The sequence below is a fragment of the Pleurodeles waltl genome, chromosome 4_2 (genome assembly GCF_031143425.1).
Source record: "Pleurodeles waltl isolate 20211129_DDA chromosome 4_2, aPleWal1.hap1.20221129, whole genome shotgun sequence".
NCBI lineage: Eukaryota > Metazoa > Chordata > Amphibia > Caudata > Salamandridae > Pleurodeles > Pleurodeles waltl.
Window position 1 is genome coordinate 117038118 of NC_090443.1, and position 16668 is coordinate 117054785.

Genomic DNA, 16668 nt, shown 5'->3' on the forward strand with positions numbered 1-16668 from the left:
AACATATTAAGAATGAGGGTGCCATCAGTCTGATGTTATCGGTGGCCTGCTTCTTGGTGGCATGTGGCTGGACTGCTTTCACCATTCATAAATCCCTCTTCTCTGTCAATACCAAGGGGAGCCAGACCAGTCAGATTTTATTGATGAGACACATCCAGAGTCATGTTAGTGGTTGGTATTTGAGACTGTAGAGTGTATCTTGCAGAACCTATGGGATTTCTAAGTATGGAGGGTAGGGGTGGAATGACTGCTTCATGCCAGCACGCATATCATAGTTGTCTGTTTTACATGGTAATGGGCTCGCAGAGGCTGGGTTTTGGGCAACGAGTGCAGTGCAAGATTTTCTCTGAGTGACGCGCCTCCATAGACACCTGAGTGTTTGCTAGAGGAGCTAGGTAGTAGATGTCATTATCAGGTGAGATCTTGATTCCCCATTCTTAAAAGGTTCTATTTAGCACTTTTTGAGCTACATTGGATGATGATATAGGATTCAAAGTGGGTTCTGTCATTTGGGACCCCCTGGATATTACAAATGCTACTTAGGAGATACCTGATGATTTAAAAATTTGAGGGACTTGATGTTCTTGAAGAGTGTCATCGGGTTTCCACGATTTAGTGTGTCATGGGGACCTAATGAGGCATATTGGGGCACCAGCAGAACTTAGTTGCTTATTTGGGTCGCCAGTAGCCCTTCCGTGTCATTGGTTGTCTTGTTAAGTGCTTGACTGTAGTCACTCGGTACCATTTCAGCTTCAGGTGCTCTGCGCTCCTATAATTGTGTATCATTGGATGCTGGTGCACAGTTACTAAAGGGCACGCTTACTGGAGATGAGCTTACTCGTGTCCTGCTGGGGCTTAAGGTTGAGTATTCGCCCATGCAGGGATTAGCCTTAATGTGGCTGTGAATAATTTCCCCATCGGAGGTTGATGTGCTTGTCCGAGTTTGATTTTTGTTAAGAATTAGGAATACCTTTCCCCTCGCACCCTTTGTCTTCTGTGCTGCAGTTCTAATGTCATGTTTCTGTCGTTTATGGGGCCTTTTGTGCACTCTTTGACAGGTTGCCACCTGCGTTTTTGATTTGGCTAGGGATTTCCTCACCTTGCCCTCGCCTTCCATGGTTTGATGTATGTTACCTGGAGGGCTTCTAGCCAGGCCTTGTAGAGACAGCCCATGTGGGTTTGTTGCTAAGGGTGCCTTAATTCGTGGCTGCGCTGGTGCGTGTAGGGGTGTATTACAATGGCTCATGTCACAAGTGATGGCTTGTGTGGCCACTTGGTGGGTTGGTGGATTTGGAGTAGTCTCTTGCACGCCCGTAGAGAATTTTTGATTTGCACCTGCCCCAAAAGTGATTGCTTTTGCATAGATGAGTAATATTGTCGGGCAGGTGTCTCAATCTTTGGGGCTTGGGCTTGCACCTCCTAGGTCTTGGGTGTATGGTTGGAGTCTCTTTTTCATTGGTTACATGGTGCTCCCAGCTTGCTATTTTCTTCAGTTCCTCAACAAGACTGCTTAAGAACTGTAGTAATGTACATAGTGTTTCCAATATGGATACACAACAGCCCGAGGCGAATACAGCCTCTGAATCTATCTGGACTTTGGAGGTTAATTTGTTTAGGGTCTCCAATGTAGCGTCTCCAATTTAGCGTCTCCTCCTGAGCTGTATGTTGCCATCATGTTTAGCAAATTGACCTGAATCTTTAACTGTGCTGATTACAGGAAGCTGTGATGGCAATAAACTTTCAACGTGTCTAAGTGTAAAGCTCAGCACTCAGGGTTGCTGCTGTCCTACCCCACTCAGTTGGTCCATTATTATGAGCTGCAAAGACTTGTTTCCTTTTTGTTGAATTTTGGCTCCTCAACCAGGAAAGGCTGGGGGAGAATTGTAATTCTCAACACTTATTGTTTTAGTTTTGGCTGTTGCTTGTATTTGGCTGAGAGACTGGGGTCCATTCTTTTCTTGCTAGCTTTTGCCTTGTGATAGGAGGAGGGCTTGCGTAGAAGGTAGTGCTAGCAGACCTCTGCCCATGGGGCCTGTGTAGTTGGTGAGCCGAATGTGGAATGGAAAAATGGTTGAAATAGTGAGTTCAGTAGGCCCTTACATTTGAGTTCAAAATCCAATTAATTCACACTCTGAGTAAAGACTCCAATTCCTTCCTGCTCGAAGCCTTTACCTGCGATGACTTGGTCAGTGGCGTTGCTGCTTGACGAGGCCTCACTGGCTAAGGTGTCTTTTTTTCTTGTAAAGAAACCAAACACCGTTTGAGAAGGAAGGCTGCTCGTAGACTCTGTGGGTTTGAATTTGGGACAGTGTTAGTGTGATTGGGCCTGACTTAGGGTGCTTGCTCTTGGTGTGATTTCTCCTTCTCCTTGTTGCTGTTGCTGATGGAGATCTGAGTCTTCCAGATCTCATTGTTGGCAACGCTTTTTCTCTAGCCTCAGGCTTCTGCTGAATGTGCAGGAGGGACAGGGGCTCTCTTCCCGAGGGTACAGAGGAAGCTCCTGTCGTACCAGCCGCACTGATACCTAGATCAGCCACCTCCATGTGTCTCTGGAATGCCAAAACCCTCCGGGTAGGAAGCCTTATTGGCATCTACCTAGCGTACCCAGCGGCCTGCCTGCCTTACCTGCCTACCCTGTTTGTCTGCTGTGCTTTTTCAGTTGCTGTTAAAGATGCACCATCTTGTGTGTGTGTTTGGCAGTCTGTTTTTGGTTTCCTTTGACATGGTGAGAGTAAGGGTCCTGACCTGGGCACTGGGTGATACAATGATGTATTTCAAGCGGCCATGCAAGTTTGCTCTGCGCTTCTTGCCCTTGCTGCTCCTTGCAGTGTTGCTCCTACCTTCTTGCATCTTCTGTCCTATTGCCATTTCCCTCTGTTGCCCTCTATACCATTTTGTGTCTTATTGTGGCCCCTTAAATGCTCCTTGATGGTCCTTTATGCTTAATGCTGCCACTGGTGTTGACCATGCGGGTCCTGGGGTCGGGGTGTAGAGGAGCCAAAAAGCTGCAGGGTGACAGGCCAGGCAATCCGCAACTATTTTTTATGGCCTGTTGCCTGATGAGAAGCCTGCTCGCAGGTTGACTTGTCTTGCTTGCTTGGAGAGCTCTATGGTAGCTTGGTGTGGAAGACCAGAAAGCATTGCAATGGTCACGGCAGGGTCCATGATATCCACTTGGCATGGCCCAACCCGCCCCGCTTGTTGTACTGTTACACTGCCTTGTCTCACCATCCCCTGGCCTCTCAGTCGTGGGCACTAGGGGTGCTGGAGGTCAGGTATGGAGATCTGAGATGGTTTTGGGTTCTGGGCGAGGCCTGGGCAGGGGCCTGAAGGATGCGATTGCAGTTGCGGCAGGGTCTTGTAACCTCCTCCTGCTCATTGCTGCGCGTCACTACCCACTGCCTGCTGCAGTCTGACCCGAGGCAACAAGCACGGGGACGATAGGGCCAGTTGGAGCTGCAAAGTGAAGACTCACCGGTGGCAGCTCGGCATCCAGAGTGCCAAGAGACGAAATCAGAAGAATGGTGTTCATTTCTGCCTGATAGACTACCCTGGCCCCACCCTTCTCTAGGGAAACGATCAGTCAGATCCAGTGACAAACATCCATCTGGGGAGGGGAAAAAACAGACTCAGATTAGGCTCAGAAAATTAGACTCCATGGCATGTAAGAAAATGCACGTTGTACCTTTTCCACAAGGTAATCACCTTGGAGCCCTGAACTTTCAGAAAGTCAACCTAAATAAGAGGAGTTAGGGACATGTCCCTGTAGTCACATAGTCGGCAGGGGTACCATGTTGCAGATGCACCTATTTGGTCTTCTCCTGCCACCATCAGGGATTATGTCATAGGAAAAGGCAAACATATATTCTTGCATTCTTTATGTGTATATATACATGTATATGTACTGTTTGTTGTGATTTGTCCTGACTAGAAACTGATGGTTAGGGCGACATTCATAGAGAAGAAAACTGTCATTATTGTGAGGCATAACATAGATTTAGTCTTGAAGAAAGCCCAGGACCCTTAGACTTCTCACATAGGGCTGAAACATGTTGACTTCACACATCAGCCCTGTGTAGGGTGATCGTTCCTGGGTACATTTTTCCTATTTTGGGCAGGCACAGCAGGGTATTCCTGAACAAGAAACAAAAGAAATGAGCACTTACGTACTGGGAGAAAACACCCAGCATGAAACTGTCATTATTTTTTGTTTTTCAATAATAAACTGTACTTTGGGATTTTGTTATTAAATGGGACAGCCAGGCAGCAAAACCTAAGTTCCTTCAGAGGAGTCACAATGGCAGTAGCTCTGCTAAAGTCACAGAAATTCATGCCTAATTTGTAGGTACCCCTAATTATGGCAGGCAGTCTTCTAACAGGGAGCCTGGAGGCTGTAAGGTTTAGGATGGCCTCTGTGTCTAGAACCAGCTTATGGTACCTAGTGATCGAACTAGATTCCTGTAACCATGGTTGGTATGAGCTTCTTGTTCCTTCCATGTAGTGTGGACATTGATTTCACCAACCTATGGGTTACATAATAGGTCACCCTCCCACGCGCCAGTCAGAAAATATCTAAAGATATTGTCAGTCTTCTGATCCACTTCCTACACCCCTGATAGAAGTCAAACTGCTTTTATTTAGAAAGGCATGAGGAAAGGATACAACATTGCATCATATTGTCCTAAAAGTGGTGTTTCAAATGAAAGCCTTGGGTTATTGCTGCATATAACACTCATTCGTACTTCTATAGCTTCCTACAGTCACTTTATAAAGATGGGTTTGCAGCATGAAGCTTTTGTGGATTCACATGCTGTGCATTATTCTGCCATCTAGAGGTTGGGTTCGGAATATTTCCCTTGTAGCCACAGTCTTTCTTCTCTTTCCTCTCTTTTTCTTTTTTACTGCTGGGCATCGACACATCCACCATTTAGTACTTTATCCAACCTCCTATGATGTCATACACCTTCTCCTTATGTTGTTTCCGTGGTCACCATCTTCAGATTCTTTTTTTTCTGCCATTGGGTGTGGATGCACAGCTGCAGGGTCCCCAAATTGTGGAGAAAAAGTGGATTGTGTTAAAGTTTTTTGTCAAAGATTCAGAAGAAATTCACACAGCATTGTCAAATAAGGTACCATTTAAAATAACACCATTGAGGAAAGAAATGTCCGTATGGGCAGCTCTTCGATCCGCATGATGGAGAAGACACCATTTAAGTTCTACACCAACTGACACCACAGATTTGTTCAAAAAGTTCAACACCAGGTCAGTGATCTTTACTTACCTCTCGAACACCAGAGTGAGAGCTGTGAAGTGCGCACGGTGTTCAAGGTGAAGACTTTGAAGGTGAGACAAAAACAAAGGCGGGCGCACCATGGCATGCAGGGACCGAAACCCGCACCTTCCCTGAAAGATCTGGGACTCTCAAGCGACAAAGACGACAGCATCATCAAGGGTACTGAAGGTAAAAGCTCGATGGGAAGCTAAAAGTGGCGAGGGTGAGCTGAAACAAATGAAAGAGAAGAAAACTCAGGTAAACCTGAAAATACACTCTGGGGGGAACTATATTTTCAGAGTTGAAATCGATAAAATCTGCCTCAGCAACAAAAAAGATGCCCTCGGGTCCCTTCATAGGGATACCGCAGGAGGAAAACATAAAGAAAAGACCAAAATGTCAAAGGACGATCCAAGTCGAGATGTTTCCATGTCAAAGGTATCAAGGATGGCAGAAACCCCCCAAAAAAATGGTGGTATATACGCCATAAAGAGAAAATCTTCGACAGTAGTCAACAGCAAAGACTTGAGCTGCCTAACTGGAACAGAAGAAAAAGCATCTAGAAGCCAAAATGGCGGCTCTAGTACAAAAGAAAAAATATTTTAATGCTTCACTAATAGAATACAGAATCCCACATAAATCTCAGCTACAAATGGAAGAACAACAAATAGAGGTCAAATATTTGGAACCAGCCTTAATTCCAGAACCCCAGGAGGAGGAGAAAGAAGAACAGCAAATATTCTTCAAGGAAGGAGAGGAAGACCAGAGCTTCGAAGTCTTCCAGGATTAGGATGGCTCAGAGTTTACAGAGACTCAGTGGCAAGACTTAGAGACAAAATCTCCTGAAAAGGGTATTGACATTTACTCATCAAGATCATCCACATCTTATGACAGAACCATGTATGGGTAGGTAATAAAAAGGGCAGCTGACAAATATGGAGCCCCACTGAACGAAGAAAAGACACAATCATGTTTTCTATTAGAAACTCTTTAACCATCTCAAACAAAGAACCAACTTTTGCCCAGGCTCTTGGGCATTCTTTATCACGGGAGAGAATCCTTTAAGGGCCCCACAGTATGCAGGGCAATAACTCCACGGACTGAGTAAATAAATAGCAAAATACCAAAAGTACCAAAGAACCAGCTTATATTAAGGGCACTGTACCTGCTGACTCAGTTATAATGGCAACTGCCAGGAAAAGGGAAAATATCCCGACAACTACAGGGCAACCCCCAGACAAAGAAAGGATAAATATGGACTTGGTTGGAAGAAAGTTTGAAAGGGGTGCGGCTAATCAGTGGAGGATAACTAATTCCAATGCCCTTCTTAATACATATGTCTATCAGCAATGGGAAGAAATAACAGATTTAATGAGGCATCTTCCGGAACAATACCTCAAAATAGCAGCAGCAATTATGGAAGAAGGCAAAAATTTTGCCAATTTGTGCTTAAAATCAGCAAGCAGACAGATGATGTAGGAACTACTCTAAAACGCCACACTTGGCTAACAATTTCAGGGAAGCCTGAGGTGCAAGCAAACATCATAAATGCACTGTTCAATGGGGAACAGTTCATTTGGAAGTACAGTAGATGACACACTTCAACAAATTAATAAAGGTAACGACACAGCAAAATCAAAAGGGACCTTACAATTCAGAGGAAATGTAAGGATAGGAACTCCTGTCACCAGAAGACCATCAGAAAGGGTAAACTTTATTTTTGCTTCATTTCATCAAGGATTTCAAAGCACTCCACAGACACAGTCATCATCTCATCAATGGCAGTTCCAGTCACAGTCATGGCAACCCTTTCACGGTCGACCAAGAGGAAGAGCTCAAACACACAAAGTTGGGACAACCTCCGCCTCAAAGTGACTGCATTACCCAAATAAATCTCTCACACGAGACACCTGTGGGAGGAAGCATAAAAACTTTCTCCAGGAGTGAAGGAAAGTAACATCAGACAAGTGGATTCTAAATATAATAACATTCGGATATTGCATAGAATTAATCAAGACATCTCCAACAAAAAGACCAAAGAAAAAGAAACATTCAAAGGAAGAGGCTTCAAGACTAACAAAAAGAAATAGAAGAGTTATTACAAAAGGAGACAATAGAGAAAGTACCACAGAAAGAAATCACCAAAGGAAACTACACAACTTATTTCCTAATTCCAAAGCCAGATGGAAGTCTTTGTCCAATTCTGGATCTAGGATTCGTAGACAAATTTATCAAAACACTAAAATTCTAAATGACAGCTACAAGAGGTCATCCCACAACTCTAAAAGGAGAACTACTTGGCAACAATAGTGCTAAAGGATGTATACTTACACATCCTAATGAACCAAGGTCACAAAATATACTTACGGTTCGTGGTGAACAACAAACATTACCAATTCAAGGTTTTAGCTTTCAGCATCAAATCTGCACCAAGGGTGTAGACAAAATACTTGTCATCGGTGGCAGCATATCTAAGAAGACAGGGCAGACCTGTATATCCCTACTTAGATGACTGGCTTAAAAGAGCAAACTCTTACAATAAATGCCAAAAAGATGTTCTAAAAGTTGTATCAACTCTATACAAGCTCGGATTTTCACTAAATATAAACAAAATCATCAACAAAACCAGAACAAGAAAATATTTTCCTAGGAGCAAGAATCAACATAGTAGAGGCAAGAGCTTATCCCAGCAAAAAGAGAATAGAATCTATTCTACAGGAAACTCTCCACTACCAGAAGGGTCAGTCTCTGACAGCGAGGAGAGTGGGGAAAATACTAGGAAAGATGGCTTCTTGCATGCCTTTAATACCAAACGCGAGACTACATGAGACCAATCCAGGAATGGCTACAGTCACAATGGTGATAAACAATAGGAAGTTAGGAATATCTAGTACAGTCCTTAATTTGTGCTTGTTGTTTCCGGTGTGGGGCACCGGCACTTATATTTGAGGGCCGGCACGTATTTGTCTGCCTCAAGCATTTGCTGCAAGCAAGACACACATAGGAAAGATAGAGGAAGAGAAAAATGAAAAAGCGTCACAATGGGAGAAAGCAGAAAGCTGCAAGAGTGAGCTGAAGGGGCAGGCCCTGGCTGTAAATGGAATAAGGAGGCCCGAGATGGCTTCAGGATTAGGTTACCTCAGTGTTCCTTGGGTGGGCATTTAATTGCAGAAGCTGCATGTTTAAGAGGAGAGCATTGAGCACCGGCACATTTTTATTTAAAAATTACGCACTGATATAGTGGTAACTCAGAAGATACAGGAGGAAATGGCATGGTGGAACAAAATTCATTTAACAGAGGGAAGATTATTTATACAACCAACCCCAACAGTAATCATCACTACGGATGCCTCTCACTTAGGTTGAGGTGCTCACTTGGGCACAATGAAAATCAGAGGAATTTTGAAGGGAAAAGAAAAGCAGTACAACGTATCAACATCCTGGAACTAAAAACAGTGTTCCTATTCTTAAAAGCCTTTTGGAAACAGTTGTGGGGAAAGGCAATTCTAATCCAGACAGACAATACAACAGCAATGTTTTATATCAAAAAACAGGGAGGAACACAATCTTAACCTTTATCAAAACTTGCACAAGAAATTTGGATTTGGGCACTACGAAGAAAGATACACTTAACAGTGATTCATCTACTACAGAAGGACAATGTTCGAATGGACAAATTAAGTAGAAAGGCCATATCCACCCATGAGTGGGAGTTGAATCAATCAGTACTCAGACAGATGTTTCATCAATGGGAAACATTAGATCTATTTGAAACATGTTCAAATGCCCAACCTTCGCCTCCAGGCACCCACGCCACTGGTCCCTGTCGATAAATTGGTCAGAAAAAGTTGCATACGCTTTTTCCCCAATTGCACTATTTCACAAATTAATCGAGCAATGCAAACAGAACAACGCAAAAATAATTCTGATTGTGCCACAATGGCCAAGACAAACTTGGTACTCCGAACTAATACAAAATGTATCAAGGAAACATTTCAAAACTACCAAGAAGACAAGATCAGCTATCAATGCAAAAAGGCAATGTACTCTGTCCAGACCCAGAATCTTTGAGACTAGCTGCCTGACTTCTGAAGACATAAAATATGGACATCTAAACATACCTGAAAAGACAGTGGCAGTATTAAGAGAAGCAAGAAGATCAACAACCAGAAGACGTTACAAAGCAAAATGACAAAAATACTACAATTGGAGCACAAATTCAAGATTATTACATCAGATCAGTTTGGATGTGACAGTGCTTAAATACCTCACATATTTCTTAGATTGCAACCTCACACATAAAGGTACATTTTGATGCAATTGTGGTATAAAACAGGGGTTGTGCAGCGGAAAGCTTATTCACATCCCCAATCATAAAAAGCTTTTTGGAAGGAACAAAGAAAATAGCACCACCCAGAGAGGTGCCAATGGAAGAATGGAATCTAAATTTAGTGTTAATGCAACTCATGACCAACCCTTTTGAGCCTTTACATAAAGTTTAGTTAAAAATGCTTACATTTAAAACTGTCTTGCTAGTGGCTATGATATCTCTCCGCATTGTAAGTGAACTACAGACACTTGCAGTACAGTAACAATATCTACATAAAGACAGAATGGTTCTAAGAATAAACCCCCTTCTTTCTTTCCAGAGGTTATTTCACAATTTTGTATTAACCAATCCACTCAAATACAATTTTTTTTCCAAGAACCAAAAACTAAAGTTGAGAAAGCATTGCACACACTAGATGCAAGAAGAACAGTCACGTATTATATTGAAAGAACAAAACAACAGTTGTTTCATTTGTAAACAATAACATGGGAATAGCAGTGACAAAAAGAACTATGGCTAAATGAATTTCTCAAACTATCCAAATTTGTCAACAAAAGCGGAGGTGCAACTAACTAACACACCAAAGGCACATTCTACAAAGAAAAAAGGAGCCACTATTGCTTTTTTACCAAATATTACACTTCAGGATATCTGCATGGCAGCTACTTGGTCATCAGTTCACACATTCACACAAACATTATTGTATAGACATTGGAGTGAACAAAGACGCACAGGTGGGACAAAAGATTTTAAAGCATGTATTTACAAATTCAAACCCATCTTCAACCCAGCAATCTCAATAAAGGATAAAACCGCTACAAAATCAGTGCACAGCATGTGAATCCAGAAAAGATTCATGCTGCAAAACAAAATGTTTTTTTATCTGTAATAGTAGTTTTGCAGTTTGAAGAATTTTCTGGATTCAAAAGTGATCAGCCCACCTCCCCAAGAAGATGGGGAAGAAAAAGAAAAAAAAGAAAATCAGCAAAAAACAAAAAAAAAGAATCTGAAGATGACGACCATGGAAACAGCGTAAGGAGAGGGCGTATTACATCACAGGGAGCTGGATAAAGCACAAAATGGTATATCAGTCAATGCCCAGCAGTAAAAAAGGAAACGAAAGAGAAAATAGAAGAAGTACTACAGCCACAAGGGAAATATTCCAGACCTAACCACTAGATGGTGGAAAAATGCACAGCATGGGAATCCAGAAAATTCTTCAAGCTGCAAAACTAAAATCACAAGTAGGAAACCATTTTGTTAACAACTTTACTTTGCATTCATCATTTTCTCCTTTCCTTGTTTGTGTTTAGTTGTAAGATCACCCAATACCCCTCCATTTTCTTGGGGACCCACTCACTTGCGGGGAAAAAGGTGTCATCAACCTTCTGTTGCATCTTATGCCTTTTTGTTGACTGAAGGCGGTGTCTGAAATATGGGTTGGTTCTGCCACGTTTACCCTTCCATTGCATATCTATTGGGCTTCGAGAAAATAAGTACCATGTGCCCAATTGCCTTTTTGTGGTTTTTATACCATGAATCCTCCCACTTTGTAATACTACCCTTCCACTCTAACTCCTGGCGTTTGAGGCAAAAATGGCAATCCAACAGGACACAGTCTATGTGCAGGATTGTCCCAAGGTTCGGGTAAGGCTATAACATAAAATGCTATCCTTGGGGCTCCCTTTGAACTTCCTTTACCAACAACACCCACTTTGTGGGTGTTGACACAATTTCCTTAATTCAGTCCAGTTTTTAGTTTCTAAAACAAAAGGGTTAATAGGGTGAATTTGCCAGCAGTCGCAGTCAGAAATAATATAATTAATATCATTTTAATCAGTCCTAATTATTTTATATTAAAATCATACAAGGTTGCTCTCCCAGTATTTGGTCCCAGTTAGCAATAGAGGTAGAGTGAGGGGACAGATGACAAGAGTGTAGAAATTTGAGTTAGACTTATGGCTGATTCATGATGTTAATTAACAAAACCTTCTGTTTCATCAGAGGCCTCTTTGGCAAAGCATCCTTTGTTGAATCCTGACCCTTTCCCGTTTGCAGTATTTGACTTATCGTATTTTAAGGATAATTTTCTGAATTCTGCAAAATTACACAGCATACATTCTCATAGCAAATCCATATGGTGTATGCTTTAATACTAAACTATTATTGCTAAAATACTTTGAATTTGGTTGACCGTACACTTTTGTAAAAACTTAATTAAATTAATATTGTATCAGGTCGTTCCAATCCAAAAAAGACAAAAAAACAAAAAGTCACAATAACACCCCCTCTGTTTTTTGGATAAGTGCAATACTTTCTACCAACAAATGTAGATGTTGTTTTGCTGTATCTTTGCAAGTTAATTTGGTGAGAATTAAGAAGAGAGATCTTTAAGCTGATTAGCCATGTGTGTCTCCAGTAACCCAGCCAAAGTTGAGAGAGTGAACGTTTTAGAAATAGGCATGCCACTAGGTAATAAACAAGGCTAGGAAAACTCTCCACTCAAATTAGGCCAGACAGTAATATGCAGTCAAATGGGAACACAGAACACAAGGCAAGGAGTCTTCATGTAACAAGGCAGGTCAAGAAGAGCGCAGACTGTAGACTATGATAGTAGAGATCTCCACTCAAACAAGACAAGATAGAAATATGCAGACAAACAGTAACGCAGAAAACCAGGCAAGGAGTCTGTATGTAAAAAGGCAAATCAGGAAGAGTGCAGCCAAGAGACTATAATCAATGGCTAACAGAAGATGCAGGAACACATGGGATAGAAACAGATACAGCAACATAGCCAAAAACAGGAAGATGGGGTTAGGGAATAAGAGAAACAGAACCAAAGAACAAGCTTGTAATAACAGGGGCAGGAATATACCAGAGCATAAGCAGACTCAACAGAAGTCAGTTGCAGGATTTATTCTAATAGTAGAGCCTTGATCATGTGAAAACGCAACTTAGAAAATATAGCCTGCATAAACAGACTCACAAATAAAGACGGCCAAGATAATGACTATTTATAAGTATAGTCCTACATAAATACTGACAGACACTTAACCCAATCCTGAGCTGTGCCTATAAATATGCTAGAACACAAGTTAGAATTGTAAATCAACCTACTTTTAGAAGACGTGAGAAGGAAGGTCAGGTGGATTTACGAATTTATAACAGGTCAAACTTTTTGTAGGGAAGTATGAAGGGTCGATAATTTGACAAACTATAATTCTGAGACTACCTTTTTCCAATGTGTTTACCATCTGTGTGTTGATGTGAGACCATGCAGATCTGGTGGCTATGTTTGCAGTGAAGGAAAGAATCTAGAAGTTAATAGAAAAATGAGTAGGACTGGTCTAAAAATATGCCATTCTAATAAGATTTTCATCATGACAGAACCCAGTACTTTCTAATGTTTGATTTTCCTTTAGGTTTGAGAAACTGGACATCACTCCTAAAAGTGCACAGAAGCTGAAGCCGGTCCTGGAAAAGTGGCTGAACGAGGCAGAGTTGCGGAACCAGGAAGGGCAGCAGAACCTCATGGAGTTTGTGGGAGGAGAACCCTCAAAGAAACGCAAGCGTCGAACCTCCTTCACCCCTCAGGCTATTGAGATCCTCAATGCCTACTTCGAGAAGAATGCCCTCCCTACTGGCCAGGAGATCACCGAGATCGCTAAGGAACTGAATTATGACCGAGAAGTTGTGAGGGTCTGGTTCTGCAATAGACGGCAGACACTCAAAAATACCAGCAAGCTTAATATCTTTCAGATTCCTTAAAGATGAAGGATTGGGCAAAAGAGACAGTTCTATCACAGTGTTGATAGTTGATCACATTCTTTGCGCTGAGCACTTTGAAGCCATCTATTTGGGCATCCTGCCTGTATAACTTGCAATAGGTCCTTGCTATGTTCAAGTGTACGATTAGACATTAACTGGCAGCCAGAGTCCTGTAATGCAGCAGAGAACTACTGTAGGAGCACTCACAACTTCTATGGCTATACAGTTGCACTGCAATGAATTCACAGGCTGTATTTGTGTGGTTCATCATGTCAGTGTCTTTCTATAACCAGAGCATGATGAACTGCCAAATAGCTACCCTTTAGCTGTCTCAAGCTGAGCAATGTAATAGACCATGATGGAGGAAGGTCTTGAAATGATGTACCAAATCCACTGACCTGCCCTCCCTGGTCACTCCTGCAGTTGCTGCTTTATGAGTAGCAGCAGATGGTATTCTGGTCCAGACACTATGTGATGGAACCTTGACTTCACACATGTAGCTGAGCACCCAGTGCTTTATGTTGGCTGTCTTTATTGTGAGCGCCAAATTTGAGCACCCGTTGCACTGTTGTTTCAACCATGTTATGCTCTTGGTGGTGTCAATCACCAGACATTGTGAAGAGCACTGAAGTTAGGACTGTTTTGTGAAGAACCAAAAGACCTGGAAAAGGTCACTTGTACATTTTATTTTAAAACATATTTTGAACAGAAAACGGAGCCAAGACCAGAAATTAGAAAGAGAAAATAGAAATTACAGAAATTTACAGGGAGAGTTTGAAACATGGGATAATCTTACATACAGATTTGGGACTGCTGTTATTATAATAACAGGTTATGTGTTTTATTCTTAGTTATCATCTAAGTGGCATGTGAGAAAAGAACAACAGGAGCGGTAAAATGAACTATATTTCTGAAATACAAATCCACTTTGGACAGAATTGACAACACAGACATCGGAAATAGTTTTAAGTACATTTGTATGCAGCCTCTGCTAGGCTTCCATTTGGTCAAGTTAAATGATGAGAGCTGGAAAATGAAGTGAATAACCAAATGTTTCAATTTTTTTAACTGAAGATGTAGATTTTCAATGAAGAACCTTTGAGAGATTGACCTACTCAAATTATCCCCTTTTGTGAACTGCAGATTTTAGAGCACTTTGAAAAATATCTTCTTTGCCATCTGCTGATTTTACCGGCCCATTGTTAAAACTGAGGTATATAATCTAGCCTGTTAACATATCTTTTGTGATCCTGTTCTCCTTTAGCTGCCCTCACTGGAAGATAATGGGACCAACTGCGGCTCCTTCGCAATGGTGAAGGAGCATTGCCCCACTGGCTCAGAGCCACCAGCTGAAAATTAAAACTACATTGTGGTTTATTTTTTAACTGCTGACTCTGAGCCAGCATGTGCAGGGAGGGGCAAGGCTGGGCCGAGGGAAGCGGGAGGAGTAGTGGAGTGCACTAAAGTGCGCATGTCCGTTTGGCCGGCTGTTCTAGGCCGGCCAAACAGACATGCACACCTAGGTTTCTCCAACTCAGTTGTATATGACAGACAGGTTGAAGAAACAGCACAGACTCCCTGTGCCTGAGCGAGCGGTAAACCAGCCCACTCAGGCTAATCCCCGTGCTGCTCTCATGCTTGGTAATAACATGAGAGCAATACGAGGATTGCACAAGGAGTATCTCAAGATGCTGGGACGGGAGGAGTACGGGGTGGCCATCAGAACCAGGTATGTTTTTTATTAAATGTTAAAACCCTCCATCGCCACCCCTGCATGCCCCCCGTCCCCTTTACCCGACTCACCCATTTTAATACGTGTCAGCCCCCCACCCCCTGATTGGGACGCTGTGTAATTCTTGTATGTGATTTTTACTTGGCGTTTTCAGTTGAATTTGTCTCCTAATTTCATTGCACCCTCCCTTTTCCAACAGGGTTCCTCCTCAGTTGGTCTTGGTAACCTTATTTTTTGGGAATAACACTGAACATTCTGGGTTTTCAATGACTTCTCCATAACATAACTTTCAGTAATGATTAGCATGTAGACCTCTACCACTAGCACCTCACCCAAGGGTTGAATCTAATACTCTTATGGTTGAGAGACATTTCAGCAGTGACACATTTGAAGCATCTTAGTAGTAGTGTCAAAATATAAAAATAAAAGCCGTGAAGATGGGGTAGACCCTTCCAGTCTCAGAGACTTTCTAAAAGAATATTGAAATGAACCCTTGAAATCAGTTGACTATTCATTTGTTGGGAAACGTTTAACATATCAGGGACATTTTCAGCTCATGCAAGCCTCTATCGGGTAACCAGCACAGACAATCAGTTTTAGAGGCAAGCCACAGTTTGTCACTTTTACTTTTAGGGCAGATACCGTGTGAGTATGTGTGCACATAATATATTAATAAATTATTATTCCTAGCTTATAATACACGTAGAGTTGTTACTTTACCATAGTTGGCAGGTAAATAATGAGTTTATATTTGACAGAACGACTACATTCTACATATAGAATTGAAGTACTTTCAAACACCAAGCTGGGCATGCCTTATGCTGTGGGTGTAAATATGCAGGTCACTGGTTGGAATCCCTGGAAAGGACACTTAGGCCCTCATTAGGACCCTGGCGGACTGCGGTATTTTGGAGAAAAGTACTGCCAACAGGCTGGCAGTACTCTTCCCCAATGTATGACATTGGCGGTTTGGCTCAGGCCTAACCGTCAATGTACCACTCCGTCCGCCAGGGCGGTAACAGCCGCCGGGCTGGAGACTTCAGTCTCCAGCCAGGCAGCCGTCACTGTCCCACCCGTGGGATTATGACCCCACCTACTACCATGGTTTTCATGGCTTCCTTTCCGCCACGAAAACTATGGCGGTAGGCACTATCAGTGACATGGAATTCCTTCCCTGTCACTGATTGGGGTCTCTCCGTCCCCCCTCCCCAACTTTCCCCCTCCAGACCCCCCCGACATACACGCACCATCATACACATGCATACACACACTCATACCCACATTCACCCACACATGCATACATCCATTCACACTCACATCCACACACACTGACATACATACACGCACCCATGCATTCAGACAACACAACATACACGCACACTCACAACCATGCATGCACACACGTATTCCGCATGCCACACACCTGCATGCACACACAGACAAACATACACCCACACCCCCACACAAACACACAACTCCCCCCTCCCTTGTCGGAGCACCCGACTTACCTGTGTCGTGGGGGGCCTCCGGCAGGAGGCAGGGTGCTGCTGCAAGCAGCAGCATCC

The 16668-nt window shown here is 42.6% G+C and overlaps 1 protein-coding gene across 5 annotated transcripts in view; it reads left to right on the plus strand.

Annotated features, from left to right (window-relative positions):
* POU6F1 (POU class 6 homeobox 1) overlaps window positions 1-16349 on the plus strand; it is a 200750-nt gene extending 184401 nt beyond the window's left edge. For 3 of the 5 annotated variants that reach the window (XM_069230901.1, XM_069230902.1, XM_069230903.1), the window contains one exon: window positions 13026-16349. In XM_069230901.1, the coding sequence (XP_069087002.1) occupies window positions 13026-13371 (346 nt within the window). In that variant the 3' untranslated portion in view covers window positions 13372-16349. The remainder of the gene's footprint in view (window positions 1-13025) is intronic. The other 2 variants (XM_069230900.1, XM_069230904.1) reach the window with 2 other exon arrangements.
* The last annotated feature ends 319 nt before the right edge of the window (window positions 16350-16668 follow it).